This window comes from Haemaphysalis longicornis, unplaced genomic scaffold, assembly GCF_048455015.1.
Source record: "Haemaphysalis longicornis isolate Haplotype H1 unplaced genomic scaffold, Haemaphysalis longicornis Haplotype H1 scaffold_1, whole genome shotgun sequence".
Lineage (NCBI taxonomy): Eukaryota > Metazoa > Arthropoda > Arachnida > Ixodida > Ixodidae > Haemaphysalis > Haemaphysalis longicornis.
The window spans coordinates 391,188,315-391,205,999 of NW_027526203.1; the positions used below are offsets into that span (position 1 = coordinate 391,188,315).

Consider the following 17,685-nt stretch of genomic DNA (forward strand, 5'->3'; position numbering starts at 1 on the left):
TGCCCGTAATTAAACTGGTGAGGGATTGTTCCCTCTGCCTGAGTGAGGGCTTCGTGCAAAATGGAACGTCTTAAATTAGATCACTTCTCGCATTGAAAAATGCTCTCCCAATCTCAACCTTATTCGTCTTTGTACGATCCCCCCACCGCTCCCCCCCCCCCCCCCCGCACCTGCTGGCGTGTGCCGTTTTCTACCCTCAGGAATCTGATCACCCTAATCAGAAATATACTTACAGCTTCAGTCCGTTGAACCTGTCTCGCCTCTTTTGCCGTAACCAATGAAGTGCACAATGCACTCGCGGCCACGGACGCACTTGATCTTGGCCTCGTACGAACTGCCATCGCCAGAGTAGATCGCAGTGCAAAAGTCCCCTTTTTTCCAACCCTGTAACAGACACCAATGACACCAACTTGTTCATTACATAGCCCCACTGTGGCCACATTGCAAGACTTCCGGCTTGCTCGACGGTCACTTACGTTTACACATAAGCCAAAGGACAAAAAAAAAAAAAAGAAATGTTATTCCATTGTGATCCCAATGTGGACATTAACCTGCTGTCAACATGGCGTGCAATGTTACTTGTGCGGCTGAACTTTCCGTACAAGTGCAACAAATTTTACAACTGAGTCTTGCAGAATGAAGGCCTGCTTAAAAATCAAATCAAAAAGGGCCCGATGTGAGACGTTCGAAATGAATGCACGTAATTGAACTGTGTGTGGAATTGTTCCCTCTGCCTGAGTGAGGGCTTCGTGCAAAATGTAACGTCTTAAATAAGATCACTTCTCGCATTGAAAAATGTTCTCCCAATCTCAACCTTATTTGTCTTTGTACGATCCCCCCTCCGCCTCCCTCCCCACCCCACCCCCCGCACCTGCTGGCGTGTGCCGTTTTCTACCCTCAGGAATATGGTCACCCTACCCAGAGATATACTTACAGCTTCAGTCCGTTGAGCCTGTCTCGCCTCTGCTCCTTCTGACGGCTGCAGGTCCGACGAAAGCACTTCATTGCCGTAACCAATGAAGTGCCACTCGCGGCCACGGACGCGATTGATCTTGGCCTCGTACGGACTTCCATCGCCAGAGTATATCGCAGTGCAAAAGTCCCCTTTTTTCCAACCCTGCAACAGACACCAATGACACCACCAACTTGTTCATTACATAGCCCCACTTTGGCCACATTGCAAGACGCCCGGCTTGCTCGACGGTCACCTACGTTTAAACATGCGCCAAAGGGCAAAAATAAAAATAAAAATAAAAGAAACTTCAAGAAATGTCATTCGGAATACTCACCTGCGACTGGAGCTGGTGGCCAATTGTCGTCGGTGGCTGCTGTGAGGACGCGTTTTTCGAAGAATCCGCCGCTCGACTTTCAATCTGTTCCTGAAGCGCCGACAATAACGCAGCGGCTGTTTTTTATTCAAGCTGTACGTTGCTGCGCTTGCCTGAATCTGTACATATGCCCGGTCGTAGGCAGCAATCAATTCGCTGTCGTCCCAGTCGACGTCGTCCTCCACAGACTGATGTGCAACAAATGCAAAAAAAATCACAAAAGCGGAGAAAAAATAGGCTTTTTTTTTTTTATTGATTGATGGGGTAACGCAACCAACGTTGAAGCCTTTGTGCAGTACATACCCCAGTCCGTCTCCATAACACTGCTTGTTCTTCCATTGTTGAGGCAGTTGATTACAGCACTACTTTTTCGTGTGTGTGTGTGCGTGTGTGTGAACTTTGTAAGGGGCTTCCACAGTTTAACCAGTTTAACACGGGATACGGCCCGTTCGTAACATGGCGTTTCGTCATAGGCCGGTTCGTAATAGGCCGTTTGGTTACATAGGATCATTCGTCATAGGCCGGTTCGTAATAGGCCGTTTGGTCACATAGGATCATTCGTCATAAGACAGTTTGTCACTTAGGAAAGTTGTCACAGGTGCACAAAATGAATGTCCACGTGTTGTTTTTTCTTCGACTCGAGAGAGAGAATCGAGGCACAGGTTTAGTTAGTTTTTTTTTTTGTACTTTGTGCCGTACATCTAGCAAAGCTCAACAAAGTATGCAAGCCAGCGTGGGCAAGTAGGGTGACGTGTTCGGACAAGATTATAGATACGAGTTCAACAACCCAAGACAGAAAAGCGAGACAGGGACGTAGCCCAACAAAGTTCTTGGAAGACGGGCCAGGCGTGTGATTCTAAGTGGTCCCGTAATATGGTAGTGGTAGCACCGACCTTCTCGTTCTTGGAAATTTCACATGGGCCATTTCGTGTCACTTATTTGTGGTTTAATACAAGTGGTGCATCTAATTATCTGATGGGCCTTTCTCCAGTAGCCGTCTGCGCATGCGCGGGGCGCCGGTCCGCCATTCTTGGCAGTACCTCTCGGGCAAAATAAACAAAAGGGCGCCCCCTCAGCTAGCTGCTTGGGGAGCGGATATGCACGCTTTTGTATCCTCCTTTCGGACAGTTCGAGTGAGTTCTTATGTGCACACAAAAAAGCCTTTCCATGGAAAGAGGCAAAAATGACCACGCTGTGAGAACTAGGGTACCAGTGAGGGAGCAACGAAAATGAAAAAAAAGTGAAGAAAAAGGAGTGCTACAGCCACTGCAAATTAGTCACACGAGCGTGCACCTGCTACCGTGACATTCATGTGAAAGGCAAGGGGGACGGGTAGGAGCGGTATGGACTGCAGGACCAGGGTAATTCGTGCACGGGTTCCCCGAAAGCCAAACATTTTTTGGGGCGTGCCTTACTGCCAAATTAGGATCGCCGTGGCGGCCGCTAAAAGGACCGGTACTGCGAAAAGGTATGCAAAGTAGTTACGGTCATGCCTCATCACCATACTTACGTCTAAAAAAAGCCACGAATTTTGTTTTTGCGTTCCTCTGACGAACTTTCCTATGACGAATGATCCTATGTGCCCAAACGGCCTATTACGAACCGGCCTATGACGAATGATCCTATGTGACCAAACGTCCTATTACGAACCGGCCTATGACGAAACGCCATGTGACGAACGGGCCTACACCCGTTTAACACTAAGCAGAACAGCCAGAGAAGGAGGACAGCACAATGTGCACGTTTGCGTCAAAGAGAAGTTCAGTTCAGTGCAACTACAAATGCTCCCATAAAAAACCCACTTGTAAACATCTCCTGCCCCAGAGGTGTGAGAACGGGCAAGTAGTTCACTCTACCAACTCTACTTTAATGTTGGCGCGTACTCTCTTTCATGATGATGATACGGCTGAGATTATCCACGTTTGGCCGCGTTTCTGGGTGATCCGTGCCGCGCCAAGCCGCTGACGCCTACCTCCTCCTGCAGGAACCAGAGGAGCGAAGCAGCGGGTCCCACCGTGTCACGCATGCAGCTAAAGCTGGTAGCTGCACGGCCATACGGTCGACTTTGGTGGGCACACCTGATCAGTTCCACACGTCTGAGGATGTTCGAAGTGGACAAATCGCCGTAATAGTGAATTGGCTGGCTTCGTTAGTGTTCGTCATCGTCACACGCAGCCGACATGGCAAGACGTAAAGGGGCGACTGATCGAGCTCCGCTGCTCTCGGATAATGAACCGATTGATGGCTACAGCACTTACACGAACGTTTCATGCCAAATGAAATGTCAACTGGGACCAGCACTGCCAAGTATAGGCAACAGAACGAGCGACGAGGCAGGCGACAAGACTGTCTACGATATTGTTGGCGTATTTGTGATCGCGTTTGACACTCGAGCGGGTAAGCAACCAGCTTCTTGCTTGCGTAAACGCGTGTACCCGCAACGTAAATTGCCGTTGTTCTCTGTTAATGCTTTTCCTTCGTTAAATTCTTGCTGAAGCCAGTTTCAGTACCTACGTTGACTCATGGCTGAGTGTTTGCGTAGCGACTGTTGGTCTGTCCTTTATGAGGTGTTGCTCGTGAAGTCATGTGTACCCTTCTACCAATCTGTGGCCCGTGTGTGGTGCCCTCTAATCGGGCTAGGTAGCAAAAATTTGTGGTTGTTGCCACTGCAGTTGCAGTTTCCGGTCGGTGTGGTCGCTTTGCCGGTTCCTCGCGCATGAGCTCATCTTAATGCGCATGAACGCGTCGCCCCGCACCTTCATTGTTGAGGCGGCGGCTGCCGTGTGGCATCAGACAAACCTTTAATGAACCGTTCAACCGCATGACCTATCGGCAAGATATCCATGGCTGTTTCACCAAACTGTCTTAAAAGAAACTTCTGGCACATAAAAAAGGTGGAAGGGGGATGACTTTATTAAGCACGTTTCAGGCGTTCCATACCATTTTGAATATTTCATGCACAATATCATTTAGAAGAACTTGTTGGGCGAGTTGGTGCATATTTGGTGAACAAACAGGGGATGTGCGCGAAAAAAAGACAGCACATACAGGAAGGACGTCCCATCTCATGCACTCGTCACTCACTTCTTATTTGTGTTGTCTTTTTCGCGCAAAGCCCGTGTTTGTTCACCACAGTATCATTGTTTTGAGAGAAAGGATATTTTAAATCCTAATTTAATCGCAGGGGAAAATATTCAGTCCACACTAAAGATCAAGTCGCTTACTCCTACAGCAGTGCCATTAGTTCACCAGTCATTTGGATTCGAACTTGCTTCTCATGTTAATTTTTAAAAATCAGAAGTGCAGTAAAATGAACACGGAGTAGATAAAATGCTTCAAGGAGCCAGTATTGCAAATTCAAGCTGCTGGTGCAAACAAACGTATGTCCATAGTGAAAATGATTGAATCAACTAGTGTGGCCTGCAACAAAAGACGGCAACTTTTTATCGTGTCAGCCAACCTCCACTCAGTCAGTCCCAAAAATAATTTGGTTCATCGGTTACCATTATCGGAGCTGGTTACCGTTGATGCAAGTGTGGACCAAGGCTGTGCTGTTTACGTGGAACTACGAAGGATGTGTTCAGGCAGTGCATTGTTTTCCTAGGTAATACTGTGGAGTGGTGGGCACCTCAGGACTTGGATGTATCCGGCATCGAGTTCAAGGCCATGACCAGTGGAGCTCACAGGGTGAACACCGACTTTATGTGAGCTCTTACTAAGCCCTTCATTTGTGGGCTGTGGCACTTGGCTTTGTACTAACACTTTTTTTTTCCTCACGGCAGATACTTCAAGAGGAAAGACTGCTATGGGCTCTCCTGCTTTGAGAACATGAAAGTTGAGAATGAGCAGGAGCGTGGAGCTCGCATGAAGTCTATAGGAGTGCTTGCAAAGAGCTACTCGTTGTTGCACCTGTACAAGACATTCCTGCAGAAGCAAGTGCGGTAAGCACATTAGGCTTGTAGTGTTTAGTTTGTGTCAGGTAGGATTTCTTTTTGCTTGGAATATATCTGCATAAAGGGAAAAAAAAGTGTGTGTGGAATGTATTCTTAAAACGACGGGCATTCGAAGCAGTGAAAACCATGAAGCTCTTCTCTTCCAATAAAATTGTCAAAGGCAAAAAGCACCCCTATGTTGCTTTGCCCCAAAATGTTACTGTTTCGGTAAAAAGTTATTTCAGCTATCGATGCAGTGCCCTCTAATCAGGCTAGGTAGCAAAAATTTGTGGTTGTTGCCACTGCAGTTTCAGTTTCCGGTCGGTGTGGTCGCTTTGCCGGTTCCTCGCGCATGGTCAGCCTGTGTACTCAGGCACAAGGTTTTTTTTTTCTGCCAGTGGAAAAGCAATGCAGGAAGGCTTGTGCAGTGCTCTCAGTGCAACTGAATGTTGCAAAATAAAAGGGGAACAAAAGTCTTAAAAGCATAGCTAAAAATTATGCATGCCGACTTTAGTAGTTTGTTGGCGCAAATAATTTTCAGTTATTTCTTTATTGAACTGGAGATTTCTGTCCAGTGTTTAAATTCAAATTCCTTTAAGTTGCTCAAAAGAGGTAGTACTTACGTGTAGTTGCTTCGATACCTTGGAACAGTGCTAGGTTGTGCTGATAATGGGGGAAAAGAAAGCATAATCGCAGTGTGGTAAATATCACTGAAAGTGTAATTGTAGTTTTAGAACAAAGAGAATGCAAGTGTAAAGTGTTCTGAACAGGAAGATACGGCCCTCTTGCTGTTTGCAACCTCCCCTACCCATTAACGTGTTCCACCTAATAGGTTTTGCAAGCATTTTGTACCACTCGCTCATAAACCAGCACCCTTGCCAAAGTACTTGGAACTTTCTTACCAAACATTCTTACTTGCCTGGAAAACAAGTTATCAATTTCCACTCCAATAAATTTCACTTCCAGGCAGCTACTGGAACAGCCAGGATTGTACGAAGAGCTTGTTAAGTTTTACTTAACCCATCAGACGCCCAGTGTCTTGGATTCTTGCCTTGGTGCCTCCTACAAGACCATTTGCGATGGCATGCACTCCATGGAGGTAAACATCACTGTGGCAGTATTGTACAGCAGAACCAATACACTATCAACTGTAAAAGTGATAGTATTCTACAACATTTGCATGTTGTTATTGCATTACTTATTGAACTGAAGCATGGGTTGGGATTATGCTATGTTTTGGACCAGTGTACCGAAATTGTCAGAAGCTACATGTATTGGGACTAAGTTAAAAAGAATGGTCAGCCTGTGTACTAGGTGATTTTTAGAGTGTGTTGGAGACAGCAAAAAGTCACTTGTGGCGGCGATTCGACAACTGACACTCTGCTGTAAAATATGAGGCCTTGATTCCTGGCCCCTTTGGCATCAATTGCAATAAGGGTCAAACACAGAAGTGGCTGAATGTGTAACATTTTTCACATTCAATTGCCCCAGGTGGTCTAATTTTCTCCACACTACAATGTGTGCAATGGTTCAGCTGTTGGTTCAGTAAAAGATGCCTGAAAATTTCAGTTTTGTTTTTTCAGCACTGTGTAGGTAAGTAATATGACATGGGAGCCTATAATTTCATTGTAAAGGATATAGTTGTCATTTAATAAAAGAAAGTTTGCCTCCCTCAGCCCAAGTCTTCACTGCAGTGTATGCTAGCATGTCTGAATTTATAACTACCATCCAAAGTGCAACACCAGGAAAATTCCTGGACTGCCTCCTGCTCAGTGGGATGGGCAAAGGAGTACTGACACAAAATTTTTGTTACTTTCTTTTTTTTTTTTGTTGGCTAGAGGTGCCTATGAGCCCACTAATCATAGAATGCCACATTAGATTGTCAAACACAGCATAAATAATTACTTACAGCTCGGTTTATTCGTGCCAGTTTCGATTTCGGTGAAGCAAACACCGAGGCAGCTGCCATGACGGGAAGGCGCATTTGACGTCACTGTTCTCGTCGCACCACAGCCAACGACCGGCCGCAGTCGCACGTGAAGTCAGCCCCAATAACTGTGACATGATGAACAAGGCAAAAAAGCGTGTGCCAACAGCACCGCGGCCACCTTGATACGTCACGGGAGCCCTGATGTCGGCCGTTTGGGTCGAAGCGCAGACGACGTCATGAGCTTGCTCGATGGAACGCATGAGCTTCCTCGTGCGCGCAAGGGTTAAAATTGATTTAAAATATTTCTACTGAATGGTTACGGTTTAAACTTCTGAGGCGGTGTCTGCAAAAACAAAGGAAGCTTTTTACGTAGTTATCTGAGCTTGGAAATTTCGTGTCAGTACTCCTTTAAGGTGGAAGAAAAGGATTATCAGGGCCTATGCCAACAGCTAGAGCATGCAAGAAGCCAAGTTTCCATTTGTGCACCCCGACAATAGATGTGTGGTAATTTGACTTCATTCCACAATATGGCTGCCAATGTGTGGTCATTCTCCAGTTGAGGCATACCTTGATATGCCTTTTTAACATGTCTATATACGGTCCTAAATTTTTGCTTCACAACAATGAAAGCTGTCGTATGCTAGTCATCCTGCCCACTTTAAAAATTTAACCATTGCTGAATGTTGTGTGAACATTGAGTAGGTTAACTGGCTGGCTTGTAACGACTGTGCTGCATAACTGGTAACATTTGTGTGCACTGAAACTGCACGAGCTGGTGACTGCTTTGCTGCAGGGCTGTAGGAAAGGGTTGCATGGTTGCTGCCACACACAACGATTTACTCACTAACTAGGATCAGAGATTTTATGGTATAAAACAAATCTGCCCAGGGCTCCATGCGAACATTCACATCTGTGGCTGTGCAAGTGTACATTATCTATTTTCTGCAAGCACAAGCATACAAGGAGTGTCCAGCCCTTGCAAAGCAGTGCAACTCGCATTTGCATTTACTGCTTGGTGCAACACCTGTACATGCCAGGTCATGTACAGTTAGTCCAAAAGGCTTCCTCTCCTGCTCGACTAGATTAGCCACTTTATTTGCAATCGAGCATGAATCCCGGCTGTGCATTGTGAATTTGTTAATGCTTATTGTACTCAACACAGAAAACTGGCCAGCTTCCAAATTCCTGATGGATTAATATTTGGTAGGCATACCTTGCAAGAAGTACACCTTCTTCTTTTTTTTTTTTTTTCCCTGTTGCTCTTGCTTAGATCACGCATCCAGCAGGTTGCTTCTCCCAGTTCCTGAACTTCTTTGGGGAGAGAGTCTTCCTTCTGTGGAAGTTCGCACTGCTGAAAAAAAGGATTCTCTTTTTCTCGCCCCCGCCAATCGGTGTGATATGCTATCGCGGTAAGTGAACTGCACCGTCTGTTGGCTGCAGTCTTCTGGCAGAAAGTCACAGCCGTGGTTGCACTTTTATTTTCAGTGTACTGCACAAGCACCCTGGTTGCTCACGTCTACCCCGACGTCGAAACCTGTCTCTGCCCACCAAACTTTTATGTCAATGTCACCGACGTGGATACCCTGGCCGAACAACTTTCCTATGTGGCTTGTACGAGTGCATGTTCCCTTTCAGAGAGACCTCTTTGCACACTTTTACATTTCCCTTTCAGGCACAACTGAAAAGATCTTTGAAAGGAAGCAAAACTTGTTCGACCTGTTTGTGGACCAGCAAAATTTCAAAGTGCATTCCCCTGTGCATGAAGAACTGTTGGAGTTGAGCACTGCTGATAGCCTTAAATACAACCACCTCCTGGACCTCAGGTAGGAAGAAATATTCTACTTCAGAGAGTGATATTTATTGTATACCCTTTTCTATCCAGGTCAAGATGCCAGCCCTTGCTGGATTCCGACACAGGGGATGAATCCTGGTTCACTGGGTAAGTTCCATCTTGCTGTGGTTAAATGAAGACCAGGTGTGAAAAGCCAGACCATGTTTTACGGATTTTTATGGCCTGAAAAAACTGCATGAAAAAGAAATCTCAAGCTTGGCTTAAATTTTTGTCTAGTAAGTGGGGTGGGGAACTCTAGACAAATATTGTGTGTAGGTTGCCCCTCGGGGATGCGGGGTTCTTGCACTCGTTGACTAGACCCCCCATACTAGCTGGAGTATACTGTAACACCTCATGCCTCTATACTTGGCTGCACAGTCGCATGGCACAATCAAACGTAGCATAATACTATATAACAGGTTGCATTCACTGGCGTGGGGTGCTTGCTGGCAACAGTGCGTGTACGCCGCCATACCGGTGCCTGCGCCTGCCCATTGCCGAGGCGACGTCGTGTGCATGGGCCATACGCTGCGCAGGTGGCCACGACTACTCCATGTCTGTTGGGCTGCCCGCGACGCAGTTTGTTTTTCTTGAACAAGGCGTGCTTGAGCGATTCCATAACGTAGGGTGTGCCGCATTAATGTTTGTTACGCAAAGAGACTGGCTATTCTGTTGATCGCTGGGACAACCTTGTGCTGTAATTTAACTCCAACTTCTTTATGAGTGAGTACAAGTTGCCTGTGGCTCAAAGGCTGCAAAGTGAGTGCCATAGTAGCACTGTTGTGCGGGCAGCAGCAGCAGTATTGTGTCCAACCGAGCTCAAAAGCATTACCTCGACGTCAAGTACTGTTTCACGCAGCGTCCTACAGCCTACCTGTCGCAAGACACAAGTGAAGTCGCCGGCACAGATCTGCTGATTGCCAGCTGCCGTGTTTTGGTATCAACCACACATTGCTCTGCTCTCGGCAAGCACCTACCCCTTTTGGCCGCTTGCCGATAGATGCCGGGATCTTATTTTACGTGTGCCGAAATCTCGGAACACACGGGCGTTTTTGCTTTTAGCCTCCATCAGAAAAGCGGCTGCCGGGGCCGGGAATCGAACCCGCGACCTCGTGCTCAGCAGCTCAATGCCTTAGCCAACTGAGCCACCGCAACGGGTGATTCTGGGTTGTGCCTGAACAGTTGTTGCTCCTCTAATACTGCAGGTTTTTCATGGCCCAAAACACGCAGCTGTTCAAAGAGCTGCTTGAGGTGTCAAGGAGCCCAGAGAAGTTGTGGACAGACGAGCACATGCAGCGAGTGGGACTCGACCCCCATGGCGACAAGCTGTTTCTGACGGAGTTGGTGGAGCGCTACGGCATTGACATTGTGCTGATTACGGACAATGGGTGCTGCCCAGCATGACTTCGTTCACTGTGGCTGTGCTGCCTTGCTGTGCGTGCAGAGGACCCGAGTGCAGCCGTTGAGGTGGCGGAGTTTGCAGCGATTTGGTGTTTTGTGCTACTCCAGAGTAAATTATACGCATCGCAACAGATGCCAAAGAAAGTATTACATTTTACCGAGACGAATACTCAACATGTGATGTGTGTGCAGCTAGGTGTTCAGCACACGCGCAACACAACAGGAGCCGTGCAGTTGATGGTGATGTATTTCTTAATACATGGGTGCAATCTTGTGTAGTGTACATTTGTTTCAAGAATACAGATCTTTTGGTCTGTAGTCTCAATGCAAGGCTTCAAACTTGCAAGTCAACGTACAAGTTCCTCCTGCAAAAGCAACCGAGCATGCAGTTAAACAAGCATCTGTCATGCTCTAATATTTTTGTTCTGGTAATTCCTTGCTGCAGATATATTTTGTTAAATGTTTTACTATTTTTATGTACTTTGTTAATTAAAAAGAGCTTTAGTATTCAAGTGCAGATTTTCCAGCTTGCTGCACATGCGAGATGAACTTTTTACACCCTAGTATTACATTACACAACCACTGAGAGCAGCTGACTACCGTGCATATGCACTTGTTCCATGCCATGCGTGGATTCACAACACAGGCAGGCAATGGCGGAAGAAACAGGCTTTTCCCTCCTTTTGTGGGACTCCCCAATTTGTTTTGTTCGGTGCTGCTTTGTCTATTGTGTAAAATACAATAGTGTCCTTTTTTTTTCCAATGATTGTGGATGTTCACATGCTACGTTGTGATAACTATGTACCAAACCCGCTTGCCGTAGCTAGGTTTTGCCTAGAAAATAAACATGTCCGTGCAGCCGAACCCTTTGTCCACAACCATTTATTCCATTTTATACATCACACAGCGACTAGAAACATCAATGGCCTAAAGTTAGCATGTTTCTTTCCTCCTGTACAAATCGTGGACATTCATGCAGTCCATAGAAACTCAATCATGCAGTGACGCTGTGTGATAGGGGATCGCAGTCTGGTGTGGAAAGAGAAAACCATCTTCTTGCTAACCAGAAGGCTCCGACGGTGGCTTCTGCTGCATGCAGGAACGAGCCACAGATTCAAAGAGCCTGCAACAGAGAGAGGGGGGAGAAAATGATGATGACACTTGTAGCTGCCAAATGCCGCCTAGGGCAGTGTGCGCTTCGCTTACTTCGTGGAAACATTTATTTTTACACAGGATGGGAGCTTCAATGTATATACACAAGCATATGATATGCTGATATCGCGAAGCTATCTTACTTAATACTAGTTGGCGTGATTATAATATTTTTAACCAGCAGCAGCCGCAGAATGAAGCCACACAATGCCCTGAAAGCTCACGAGCTGTGTGCAATAACAGTTGTTCATTTATAAACATTCCAGCATTGATTCACTATTAAACAAAGACAACCTCTGTAGTCAGCAGGGCAATGTTACTGTGCGAGTCAAAGTTTGCAATAGAGATATGGTAGGATGGGAGCAGAAAAATAAGTTCAAAACGCATACCACTCGTCAATAATGGGAATTGATACAGTAACAATGGGCAACTGCACAAGTGAACAGTTTGTTCGCTGTGGCTGTGCTGCCTTGCTCCTTCACCAGGCATTTTCTGCAGCTCTGTGTGCGTGCAGGGGACCAGAGTGCGACCATCTAGGTGGTGGAGTGTTTATACAGTGATTTGGTGTTATTTTGTGCTACTCCAGAGTAAATTATATATGTATATACATCGCAACAGATGCTAAAGAAAGTATTACGATTTATCGAGTACTTTTAGGATTAATGTTGATTTAAGCCCAAACAATTCAGTTGCCATACTGACAATCGTGCATGTTGCAAAACCTCTTTCCAACACACCTCCATCTTTCTCGAGCACCTTGGTGGGCATTTATAATGGCAGCACACAGTGTACATTCCTAAGATTATGGAGGTTGCAAACGAAACGTCAACACACTAAATCTTGCCCTGCCTAAGTCACAATAAGATGCACTGTGCAGTGCCTTTAAAGCCTTGAGTGGACACTAGTTTCCCCCCTTGCTTCAGTCACTGGGTCAAGCTAATTTGTGTCAAGCTAACCATCAATATACTGTTCCTCCATAGCTCATTTATACATCGAATGCTACTCATGTCTGTTCACCAATTGCAGACAAAGACTAGCTGATCACTTTTATCAGCAGTCAAAACATTAAAATTTCAGTGCTCAGACGAATGTTTGGTTCTCGTCGATCCTTGCTTCCTTGTGAGAAAGATGGTAATAAGCGCTGCCTACGTAACTAAAGGCATGTCATACATGAACAGTGCACTAAAACAGCCACGTAGCACAGCTTCCGCCCCACACTAAGCACCTCAGAACAACAAATAAATTATGCAGTATGCCTCTAACATCATTAAATGGATATTTATGCTGACGTTTCCTGCCACACAGAGGAAAATACATTTTTTTAAACAGACGTGAAAGGCTCAACAACTTCCTGCTCTAACTCTAAGACCACACTTTTCGTAAGCCTTTCTTTAGCGTAGGGTTGCGGCCCTTGGCTATACATTCCTGCATGCTGCGTTGCAGCCAAGTTCAGGAAATACTTGTGCAGTTTCCCTTTCCTAAAGTTGATGGCTGTCCGCCCGGCGGCATAGTCTACAGTCTTAATAATCCCCTATGTACATGTATGTAATATATGTAATACACACGCACACTGGTACCAAGTTGATACACTAGCTCTCGGACTCGCCCGCATATATCATGACCGCACCTGAGCACAGAAGAAACTTTTTACCTAACTTGAAACAAAGCCTACCACGTGTGGTTGTCGGACAGCCTATTTTATAATAAGTTTCTTAAAAACAGGCACTAAGCATAAGTTGCTGATACATGCGTTTTATGCTGACATGTTCTTCCCTTTTTTTGCGTGTGTGAGTGGGTGTGTGCGTGAAAAACACTTAGACAAGCTCCATCAATCCCGTTTCACAACCCACAGTGATACCCATTCTCACTCTTTTGGAATTTTCTGCGTTAGTACTGTATTTACTCAAATCTAGGCTGGCCCCAATTCTAAGCCGACCCCTGAAATCTTGAAGGCCAGAAAATGAAATCACATTTCTTCGAATGTAAGCCTGCCAAAATAGGTGAGGATGACAACAGCCACAGAACTACAACGACAATTATTAGCATCGAACCCACTTAGGTTCACTCAAAATCATCACTGTCGCTGCCTTTATCCTTTTTGTTGCTCTCACCTTCATAGAGTGTGTGCGCAATAGTTGGTGCTGTCAAGGGCACTTGCAATGCTGCACTTCTTTAAACAAGTGTGTGGTCAAGCTTTCCGGGACATTATCCCCAAGCTTGCCTCGGGACCACCATCACGGACGCTCTCTTTCATGAGTGTCAGGCTGCCGCCTTCCCTGGAGGTTCAACGAGTTCTCGACCGCCAGCACAACTTTCCGTCTAAAGGTGGTACTTTAATTACACCACTATTGACATAATAGCACCAAACAGGCAAACTTGTACTGTCAAGCTGATACAGAATACTGGGCGAGCATGATCAACATTAACGGCCTATTGCTTCCGCTTTGCATGGGTACGGCCCCGGATACTAGTGGCAGCAACACTAGAGTCTAGCGGAGCCTCCAGCCGGCACCAACTACGGCGCCCAATTTTCAGATTTGGATAAGTACTTGGTGCATTTTAATACATACCCTCGAATCTAGGCCAGCCCATCACTTTTGCATCCTGATTTTTAAAAGAAAGTACCGGCCCGGAATTGAGTAAATGCAGTAAACCACAGCTGTGAGTGGTATATGTATTTGCATCCACAGCTGTCTAATCTACTGAAATACGCCACCCTTCTGTTAAGTTAAGCTGTTAAGCTGTTAAAGTCAAGGCATAGTAATAGTCATCGAATCCAACTGCAAATTTCAAAAGCAGAATTGGTTTTGCAGAAAACCAATGCCACAAAACATGAAGGAGCTCAAAAATACTGTAACACTAATAGTGTAGACCATTTATAACGTAACCACTTACAGTGCAGGACCGGATATAACGCGGGTTTTTCTGGCCACCAGTAGGCCTCCCATAGAACTTAATGCACAAGTGTGCCGCTTATAATGCGGATGCCTGAAGAACGATACCGTTTACAGTGCTGTTTTTTGGCAGGTCCTCTGATCGACCGGTGCAGCGGGGGATTGTTTTAGGCTTGCAGTAAAGAAAGAAGTAAGGTAAATTCAGCCATTCTACGCAGCCCGCGTTCCCTTCTCTTCTCTAAGACACAGACAACAAACAAACAGGTAGCCTTCAGTTCGCATGTTCCGTTTGCACTCGGGTGATAACCACAACTGCCCTTGCTCTTGGCACACCTCTGAAGATAGCTAGCCCCCTCCCTGCCTCGGGTGCCATAAGTTGTTGCAATTAGAAAGTTGTGCAGATAAGCAATCACCCTTTTTCCTTTTCGAACATCTGGAGGTTTTCCCAAACAGAGTCGAGCCGTGACTCCGGAGGTTTCCATGGAACTACCTGTACGTTGTGCCGATGATCAACCGCCTTCAGCATAGCGAATGCTAGGCGCGGATGAGGAAAAAAAACCGGCTTGTGAACTTATCACGTCGCCTCGCTGGCATAATCCGGGCTGCTTCCCTCTTGGCGGCATCCGTTCTTCTAAGTGCTAATAAATGCAGATCCCTTAAAAACATAAGCACAAAGTACTTCAAGTTAAAGCCACGCTCGGGGTTTAGACAGTGCAGCAGCGTCTGAAGTGAAAGAAAAAAAAAGAGGAAATAAAGACCGTACCTCCGTTTTTAAGCGGTGCTCATTTGTGTGATGATAAAGAATGATGAAGAGGTAACTTGCGATATGGTTCGATTCCTGCATGCTTTGTTTATAGTGCAGTACCCTTATAGTGCAGATTTTTGCGGCTCCCACAACATACATTATAAGCGGTCTGCACGGTACTCCATGTCATGTCACTAAGGGTGTGAAATATGCATCGTTATCGCACTTGGGCAGATCAAATGTCCGAGTGTCAGGCACTGCTTACTTTTCAATCTCGGGCGCACAGCGCACGAACTCATGGCTCCAGAACTTGAAGGTTGGGTTCTTGATGAGATCGATGAAGGTCACAAGGAGACCCCACGGGTGTGGCCGATTCACAATGAGCCGCTCGAGCAGGACCCTTTCAGAAGAGAAGACACACATGCCGTGTAAACTGCAAGCATTACGTGTGCACTCCAGAGCTCAACTATTCTCCCTAGGCTAAAGTAACAATCAGCCCAACTGACCTCTCTGCTGCTGACATCTTTGTCAATTCACCACTGGTCAGTCTCTTTCTTCCTTTTTGCTGTTGACTACCACCAACAGGCGACATGGCTACTGTCAAACGAACCTGAGATTTTCTCTATCGCGGCAGAATCTGCTGGCCATTATACCAGGCTAACTAGCTGGCAGAAAGGGAAATAGTGGGAGAATAACTGCTCACGATAACACAAATCAGGAAGATCTCAAGTCTCACAGGTGCATCGGATAAATACCTCGTTTTTACATTTTTACACGTGCTAGCTTTTCAGTCAAAAACAACATTTTAGGTCTAGTTTAAGAATTCCAGGCCCACAAGACAAGACAAAGGTCTTTCCTGTAAACTTCCAACCGCTCCTAGCTCAAATGTTCCAAGTGCATTCCTCGCCCACTGCATAGGTCATCCCTCCATTGAGCTCTCTGTCTTCCCCAATTTCTTTTCTTGTCCCTCGCCAGCCATTTTGTACCTGTCGTCCGCCAACCCCACTCCTGTTGTGGCACACATACAGATACGTTTCTTCTTGAAGTAAGGCACACGGCATAACAGCATATTCGGGGATAAAATCCTCCTCCTCCTCAAGAACAGACATGGTAATGGCACAAGCGAGATTCTTACGAAACCTGCACAGCAACTCGACTCCTCCTCCACAGTCTTTCTTCTGATGCGCTATGGCCTCAGCCGCTAGGCCTCTTATCCGGAGGACACATCAACTGGGACAAAGTTGTAGTTGAAGATGTAACGACGTTACGTACACACGAACAAATTGTTCGCTGCAGCCAGGCCTAAATCACATTCTGTGAGAAAATACTGAACGAAACTTTTGCAGCAAACCACTCTGAAAACCTGGAAGGCGGGGGGAAATAAAATAAAATAGATACATACAAAATAAAAACAAATAGGCCACACTGACAGAAGTTAGGGGTTAACAAACACAGCCCATAATGAGCACTGCGCACTTGGAACCCTTCAGAGAGTGCATACATGCGGGTGCAACAGCCCAACCAGGATACGCAGCAACTTTTGGAGCAGGAAAATCCAAATTTGGAGCAGGTTACGGTAAAAAGACACCTTTGCTTTCGAGCACCGAATCCCAAATTTGGAGCACTTTATTATAAAGATGTGCAACAGTGCAGAAGTGCTTTAGCTCCAGTGGACAGGGTCCTGCAAAAGTGACCAACGAATCCTGCAGAAAGCTGCAAGGTGTATTTCTATTTGCAACGCTGTATTTGTGCCAACCTAAACAGCAGGTGCATTTAAATGCCTAAACTGTTTACAAGATCAAGGATCAAGCAAAAAAAAAAAAAAGTTATAGAGACTGCACATGATATTTTTATTTGTACTCCAAAGCGCCCTCATAAATGGCCAGTTCTAACTTAACTGTATAGCAAGTAGCTTTCCCGCCTAAGCAGCACCTGGCTACACTAAAAGCAAATACGACAAACTGTAATACCACCAACAAATGACTTGTGCAGACATCATTGGTATTACATCAATACTTTGCCTTCAACATTTTTTTAGTTTGCTAGGCTACTGAAGAGTCTGCTCAAGGCTTCTGACCATTTGTTAGTTTTGTGCAGTGCACCGCCTACTAAGCTCACAGCGTCAGCGCCCGGGCTCTAGCAATATGTGCTGGGACCAGTGCCTTTGCCATGGAAGATTTCGCAACTGCTCTGCTCGCAATGGATACGACGAGGTGCTTTCGTTATTGCAAGCAACATGCACTCTGTGCCACCGCGGTGCACTTTGGCAGTCAGGCCCAAGGAGGAAAAAGAGGAAGCAGCGAACACCACATTTGGGTTATGGCCTATTAAATGCGTGCAGCGCCATGCCACAAGCGCTTCTAAGCAGATAGCTGAAAATGCTTATCGAGATTGGGTTGGCGGCGAGTGCGCTCGTAGTTGGCCGCTATCACTACTTCACCCTCCGCACCGCACCCAAGTCAAAATCATTGG

At 46.0% G+C, this 17,685-nt stretch overlaps 3 protein-coding genes across 8 annotated transcripts in view; 1 reads left to right on the top strand and 2 right to left on the bottom strand.

Annotated features, from left to right (window-relative positions):
* Window positions 1-237: 237 nt before the first annotated feature.
* On the bottom strand, window positions 238-3,354 carry LOC144160928 (survival of motor neuron protein-like). Its single transcript, XM_077692017.1, has 5 exons — window positions 3,301-3,354; window positions 1,442-1,516; window positions 1,290-1,379; window positions 935-1,117; window positions 238-384 (listed from the first exon to the last, which is right to left on the bottom strand). Exons 1-5 carry the CDS (start codon window positions 3,352-3,354, stop codon window positions 238-240), a joined length of 549 nt encoding a protein of 182 aa, XP_077548143.1.
* LOC144155282 (DENN domain-containing protein 11-like) lies at window positions 3,277-11,286 on the top strand. The gene is made up of 9 exons (XM_077686620.1): window positions 3,277-3,725; window positions 4,933-5,032; window positions 5,111-5,269; window positions 6,227-6,359; window positions 8,461-8,599; window positions 8,676-8,801; window positions 8,863-9,013; window positions 9,073-9,129; window positions 10,227-11,286. The coding sequence occupies exons 1-9, from the start codon at window positions 3,509-3,511 to the stop codon at window positions 10,423-10,425; spliced, it is 1,281 nt and encodes a 426-aa protein (XP_077542746.1). The 5' UTR covers window positions 3,277-3,508; the 3' UTR covers window positions 10,426-11,286.
* Not1 (CCR4-NOT transcription complex subunit 1) overlaps window positions 11,287-17,685 on the bottom strand; it is an 86,315-nt gene continuing 79,916 nt past the window's right edge. For all 6 annotated transcript variants that reach the window (XM_077686614.1, XM_077686618.1, XM_077686613.1 and 3 more), the window contains 2 exons: window positions 15,479-15,613; window positions 11,287-11,545 (listed from right to left, as the gene is read on the bottom strand). In XM_077686614.1, coding sequence (XP_077542740.1) covers window positions 11,482-11,545; window positions 15,479-15,613 — 199 coding nt within the window. In that variant the 3' untranslated portion in view covers window positions 11,287-11,481. The remainder of the gene's footprint in view (window positions 11,546-15,478; window positions 15,614-17,685) is intronic.